Source organism: Temnothorax curvispinosus, unplaced genomic scaffold, assembly GCF_003070985.1.
Source record: "Temnothorax curvispinosus isolate PA1 unplaced genomic scaffold, ASM307098v1 QBEX01018148.1, whole genome shotgun sequence".
NCBI classification, from domain to species: domain Eukaryota; kingdom Metazoa; phylum Arthropoda; class Insecta; order Hymenoptera; family Formicidae; genus Temnothorax; species Temnothorax curvispinosus.
In genome coordinates this window covers 3,141-10,293 of record NW_020227928.1, presented here as the reverse complement: position 1 = coordinate 10,293, position 7,153 = coordinate 3,141, and the positions used below count along the sequence as shown (strand labels likewise).

The window sequence follows — 7,153 nt, the reverse complement described above, 5'->3', positions numbered from 1 at the left end:
ATTATAATAATTTTTAATAAATACAAGCTATTTTGCAACATCTTTAAAAAAGATTTACACACTTGATAGACCAGCAAAGAAATTAAAAGTTTTATGATTTAGAATAGTTTATATATTAATAGAATGAATACACAATTTCTGAAACAGTATGGTTTTCTTTATTTAATCCGTCAACTTGCCATATTGTTATGTAATAATGATGTCCGTTGAAGAATCAAAGTTATTCATATGCCTGAATAAAGTTCTAACACATTCATTTAGCTTGAAATATATAATAATCATATTGTATATTGCAGCAAAAATCAATCTAATGAATGTATAGATGTATTGCTAAGCAGTTTGTCAATCTTCGGTTAATAGTACAGATCAACATTAATCCGGTTATCATATCCCGAGAATTAAAAAGTAATTACATAAATTTATACGCAAGTAGTCGAATTCTTGTCGGATGTATATATGAAAGTAATAGGATAAAATTCTTTAAAAGTAATATAAGATAAAATTTATCAAAATATAAATACAATATATTCATTATTTTTTTACATGTTTATATCAGAATTAAGAAAATATAATATATAAAATATAAAAATATTTTGTAAAATAAATGCAATTTTTATTTGGAAAAATAAAGAAGATTCTGCACTGCTTCTCGAATAATTCGACAAAATACTGATGGTTTCATAATTGATATTTTCATCTGCAAAATCGTATATTTTTAAAGAAATTTATTGTATTCCTCTCCAAAAAATATACAATTAAGTTCACTTAAATTGTGATAATTATAACTTTGCTTTGCTAGTATAGAACGTAAGAAATTCCCTTACAATGGAGTGCAGTTTAATAAAATAATATTTAAATCTATTACTATTAAAATATCACATTGCTCAAATTTGTATATAAATATATATATATATATATATATATATATATATATATGGTGTCGTAACAGGTGGCCCAAAGACAAATGATCCGCGATGTTTGATCCGGAGACGAAAAAACCAGAAGACAAATGATCCGAACGACAAATCGTCCGAACCAATTACATCCGCGACAAAACGCCCGTCACATTCAGGTTTCAGCGTGGAAGGTATATGCGTAAAAGAACTGTGTGTGAAAATCATATTTAATTATTGATCAATATATATTTGTAATATCTTTTAGAAATCGAGGTAACCGTAGAACAATAATAATAAATATATATTTGTAATAACATCTTTTAGACATCGAAGTAACAGTAGAACAATAAATAATCGACCAACGGCAGCCTCGTGCACGTACGTTCGAAATTAGTGCCAGTGGCACACGATGCATGTTTTCCTGCTGGATTGCTTGCGATCTAGTAAATTATTATTGTTGAGTATTTCCCCGCTTCGTATTTGATTTTCTTTCTTGTCGATAGAGTGAGCCACAGTAAGCTTTTCCCTAGGGACATAGTGAATTTTTAGTTATAACAACTCTCTAGGTTTTGTAGAATATATGGCGAGGTCGCTCGTGCGACGAGTTCAGTCGGTTCAGCAAGCCAATACGACGAGTCGTGTGTAATCCGTTCTTTCGAGTTTTGTCACAATAAATTGCTTAAAATAATTTACGTCTACTCTTCGATATACCAACCAACCCGAGTCCTTAACATACTGGCGACCGTGACAGGACTTTCGTTGGTTGTAGCGGTAAATAGAACAGAAGAAAAGTACGTGTATCGAAAAATTGTGACGGACAATCGACCGCATCAAGAAGACGCGAGGCGTGACGCGTGGTGCCTTTACGCGAATACTCACGACTCTACGAGCCGAACTCGCACAAGAAAGCCCGCAGATAACAGAAATACAAGCAAATTTTGCTTTGCTACGGGAAAAAGCGAGTGAGATGGAAGTATTGAACCAAAAGATGTTCGAGCTAATGGCCGTTGAAGATTCGTCAGAGCAAGAAATGGATCAAGAGGTGCAGCACGCCGACGAGTATCGGAAGAAGTATCAACATGCGAAGGTAGAGGTCGCAAGAATAGAGGAAGAGTCGCAGCGACGTAACACAATGCCACAGATGCAGGTACGAGATTACCGACACAGCAATCTGCCTTTTCATGAGAACATACGCACGTTCAAGTTACCTAAGATCGAATTAAAGAAATTCAACGGTGACGTAAGAGAATGGCTACAATTTTGGAGCCAGTTCAAAAATATACATGAAGACATAACCGTAACCAAAGTAGATAAATTCCAATATCTGCTCCAAGCGATGGTGCCCGATACGAGAGCCAGTGAATTAGTGAACAGTTACCCACCGACAGCTGACAATTATGACAAGGTGATCGCTAGCCTAAAAAGTAGATTCGGGAAAAACGAATTGTTGGTCGAAGTTTACGTGCGTGAATTACTGAAATTAGTGTTGAATAACGCGATAACGCCGAAGGGAAAAGTGTCATTAACCAGTGTCTATGATAAATTAGAGACACACATTAGATCTCTCGAGTCACTCGGTGTGACGACCGATACATGCGCAGCGATGCTGTATCCATTGGTGGAGTCCTCGTTACCCGAAGATTTGCTGCGAGCGTGGCAAAGGCATACTCAGATTGCGCCGAGAGAATTAGGTGACAGTGCTTCGGCTGTGCCCGTCGTTATTACTCCGAAAGATCGACTGACAAACTTAATGGCCTTTTTACAAGCGGAAGTGGAGAACGAAGAAAGAATCGCAATGGCAGTTAGTGGATTTGGTTTAAAGCAAGAGCAGTCAGCATTAAAGAAGAAGCAAAAGGCTGATTCCAATAATGAAATTGTTACGGCTTCCGCACTCCTCGCGACAAAAGAAAGCAAAGTATTGGAATGCATCTTCTGCAATGAGAAACATGACAGTTCGCAATGTGAAAGGGCGAGAAAGATGTCTCTGGAAGAAAGACAAGACATTGTTAAACAAAAAAACGCATGTTTCAATTGCTTGAAAACAGGACACGGCCGTAGATTCTGTAGATACAATATCAAGTGTGCCTGGTGCAGCAAGCGACACGTTCTACTCATGTGTCGAGGAATAACTGCTGAGGGATCGACGAAGAAAAATCCGACAGAAGAGCCGACCAAAAAACAAGAGGAAAGTAGTCTGGCGAATCTTTCGCTGAGTACAGAGATTTTTCTCCAAACTCTTCGTGTGAAAATGCGAAATCAAGAAAAGGAGCGTGTCGTACGAGCAGTATTGGATACAGGATCACATCGATCGTATGTTCTTGATCGAACAGCCAAGGAGTTGGATTGTGAGGAAATCGGACAATATAATATAGTTCATCTACTCTTTGGAGGTGTAAAAACTAAACCCCAGCAGCACAAAGGTTACCGTATTCGACTCAGCAGCTTGGACGGCTCGTATGCTTGTAATTTTGAGGCCTTGGGTCAGGAGACCATTTGTCAAGACATCCTCGGTATAAGAAGAGGTCCTTGGGTTCAAGAGTTATCTCACCAAGGAATACGACTGACAGATGTCGGTCAAGTAAACGAACCCATCTCTATTCTCATTGGAGCGGACATTGCGGGTAAGCTTTTAACAGGCAAGCTACAAGAAATTGAATGTGGAGCAACAGCGATCGAAACTCGTCTTGGATGGACCGTCATGGGCAAGAATGTCCAAGAAAAGACCTCTCGTGTCGATCCAGCACTATTGACAGTCTCTATGTTCACCCGGGATGCAAAGGTTTCGGATCTGTGGAGGCTGGATGTATTGGGTATTACCGATCCAGTCCAAGCAAAAACTAAAGAGGCTCAACTAGAACAAGTAAAAGATTACTTCCGCCAAACGGTTACGGTGAATAATTCCGGACGATATGAAGTGTTCCTGCCATGAAAGGAGAATCATCCTCCTCTTTCGGATAACAAAGAAATGGCAATCAAGAGACTGGAAATAAATACTAGAAGATTGAAATCGGACAACCTCTTCGAAGACTACTGTCGAGTACTTGAAGAATGGACAGCTGAGGGAATCATCGAACAAGTGCTTCTTCCGGAAGTAAATGACAGCGGCTATTATCTACCTCACAGACACGTATTAAAAGAGAATAATTTTCTGAGACCAGTCTGAGACCAGTCTTCGATGCTTCAGCACGAGGGATAGACTCGCCTTCACTGAATCAATGTCTGGAAGTTGGACCAAATCTCATTGAACTAATCCCGACAATGTTACTACGGTTCCGAGAAAGAAGGATTGGGGTCATCTCTGACATTAAAAGAGCTTTTCTTCAGATTAATGTGTCGCCCAAGGAACGAAATGTGCTCCGGTTTCTATGGTGGAGTAAAGAAGATCCGACGAAAATAACGGTCTACCGACACTGTAGAGTCGTGTTCGGAGTGTCTAGCAGTCCCTTTTTGTTGGGTGCTACTATTGAACTGCTTCTGGAGCGAGCACTACAACAAGCGACTACAGATGAACAGCGTGCCATCATCAGGAAACTTCAGAAGTCGTTCTACGTGGACAACTGTGTGACGAGCGTCGACTCCAACGAAGAATTGCAGCTGTTCATGGAGGGAGCTACTGATGCAATGTCTGCCGGCGGTTTCCTTCTGAGAGGTTGGGAATACTCCGATCCGACGCTGATCCGGGACAGCTCGTCAGTACTCGGGCTTACGTGGAATAGAGGCCAGGACACCTTATCGCTGACAAAGGCTGCGTTGGAGGAACCTCTACCTGAAAAGGTAACGAAAAGAAGCATTTTGTCAGCCGCGCAAAAGATATTCGATCCGATCGGTCTAGCGTGTCCGGTACTGCTGCGCCCAAAATTACTATTGCAGAAACTCTGGTCCACGGATTTGGATTGGGATACAGAGGTGAATAAGGAGATCGAAGACATTTTCCGAGAGTGGCACCAACAACTAAAGCTCCTAAAAGAGTTGCATATACCCCGATGGATTTTTGGAGATGAGCTGAGAGAGTGTTCGACGTCCTTACACGTTTTCGTCGATGCCAGCCAAGATGCCTATGCAGCAGTTCTCTTTGCTCGTACCGAGACCTCAAAAGGAGTCAAGGTGCAACTCATCGAGGCCAAGGCGAGGGTAGCTCCATTGGGAAAATTGACCATAAATAGACTGGAACTTCTTGCAGCCACAATTGGTGTCAGACTAATGGATTCCTCCTTAGACGTTCTGGAAAGAGAGCAGCCGGAGAAATTTTATTGGAGTGACTCCTCTACGGTTTTGTCCTGGATTAAACGAAATAAGCAATGAGCCACTTTTGTATGGAACCGAATACAAGAAATTCGTCAACTTACAGAACCTGAGCAATGGCATCACGTACCCGGAACAATAAATTCTGCCGACGTACCTTCACGAGGATGTAGTGCGAAGCAGCTCCTCGAGTCCCGCTGGTGGGAGGGCCCGGAATGGTTAAAGAAGTCTCGAGATCAATGGCCCTCAGCGGAATATACCGTGGACGAGTCAGAAGTCGATAGAGAAATTAAAAAGTCCGCGATCAAGATAAAGAAGTCCGAGGCATCTATCCAGCACGAACTCGCAATGAAGAATACTTGTAAGACAGTAGAAGATTATTGGTATCTTAAGGGATCTTCCAAATACACAAAAATTCTGCGCGTGATGGCCTGGATCCTTCGTTTTGTCACAAAATGCCGAAGAAACTGCATTCGTCATCTATCCGAGGTTTTGTCGGTAAAAGAAATCAGTCAAGCTGAATTAACACTGATGCGTTTATCTCAAGAAGAGTCTTTCGAAGGTGTCGAGGACCCAAGAATCAGTTGTCTGAAGGCGTTTAAGGATAAGGCTGGAGTTATTCGCTTGAAGACTCTGATCTTCAATAGAGAAGATCAGTTTGGTTTCTGTTACCCCATAGTCCTTGAACCACGGCATCCTCTGGTCAGAAAACTAATCCAACATAAACACCAAGAGCTTCATCACGCCGGCATGCAGATAGTGATGAGTAGCCTGAGAGAACAAGTATGGATATTATCTAGTCGACGAGCAATTCGGTCCGTCCTCTCCAAGTGTATAATATGCAAACGATACAATGCCAAGAGAATTGAGGCATCACCTTCAATCCTTCCAGAGGAACGAACAAGAGACGCTGCTGCATTCGAAGTATCAGGAGTCGATTGTGCTGGCCCATTGTATTTAAAAGGCGGACAGAAGGCGTGGATTTGTCTGTACACGTGTGCGGTTTATCGAGCGGTTCACCTCGAGCTGATCACTCTACTCTCGACGGAGGCGTTTCTGGAGGCTTTTCGACGATTTGTTGCACGCAGAGGAAGACCGTCAGTTATGTTTAGCGACAATGGCACTAACTTCACCGGGACAGGCAATCTGTTACGTGGAATTAATTGGAAAAGGATCACCGAATATAGCGCCGTAAAGAAAATAGAGTGGCGTTTTAATCCACCCTCCGCCGCATGGTGGGGCGGATGGTGGGAGAGACTAGTCCGCTCAGTCAAGGAGATACTGCGGAAGGTCTTGGGACGAGCCTGTCTTACGTCAGATGAGCTATACACAACGCTTTGTGACTGTGAGGCTATTGTAAACTCGCGCCCCATCACTTACCTGTCTGAGGATTCTGGTCAGCTGGCCCCATTAACTCCGTCGATGTTTATTCAAGATGTACAAGAAAGTGGATTGCCGGATCTGGATCAGATCGAAGAAAGCAACCTGAAGGCGAGACTACGCTATCGTCAGAAGCTTCGAGCAGACTTACGCTGTCGATTCCGGTCGGAGTATCTAGGGCAATTGTCAAGAGCGAGCTACTCTAGTAACGATGAAATCAAGATAAAAATAGGAGATGTCGTTCTCATAGGAAACGAAAGTCAGAAGCGCCTAGATTGGCCCTTGGGACGGGTCATCGAGATCAGGCGGGGATGGCGAAGTACGAGTAGTGCGAGTTAAAACTGCAAATGGGGAACTCGTTCGTCCTGTTCAGCGATTATATCCTTTGGAGATTTCGACTCCGGGCGAAATGGAGGCGTTGAGTAAGTCGGCGAACGAAACTAAAGAATCATCTGAGGAGAATTCTCTCCCGGAAGATCAACCTTCTCCTTCGAAGATTGAAGAAGTCGATGAATCCGATAAGGAAGATACGTCATCAGAAGTTCAAACGAAATTGGAAGTGCGTACCAGAAGTGGACGACGAGTAAACGCGCCAAACAGACTGGACTTATAAGATTCAGTGTAATGTTCTTTTT

General features: G+C 42.2%; 2 protein-coding genes across 2 annotated transcripts; both read left to right on the top strand.

Annotated features, from left to right (window-relative positions):
- The first annotated feature begins 1,863 nt into the window (after nucleotides 1-1,863).
- On the top strand, nucleotides 1,864-3,825 carry LOC112468145. The gene has a single exon (XM_025037194.1). It carries the CDS (start codon nucleotides 1,864-1,866, stop codon nucleotides 3,823-3,825), a length of 1,962 nt encoding a protein of 653 aa, XP_024892962.1.
- A 36-nt stretch (nucleotides 3,826-3,861) lies between these two features.
- On the top strand, nucleotides 3,862-6,857 carry LOC112468144. The gene is made up of 3 exons (XM_025037193.1): nucleotides 3,862-4,023; nucleotides 4,221-5,151; nucleotides 5,245-6,857. The coding sequence occupies exons 1-3, from the start codon at nucleotides 3,862-3,864 to the stop codon at nucleotides 6,855-6,857; spliced, it is 2,706 nt and encodes a 901-aa protein (XP_024892961.1).
- The last annotated feature ends 296 nt before the right edge of the window (nucleotides 6,858-7,153 follow it).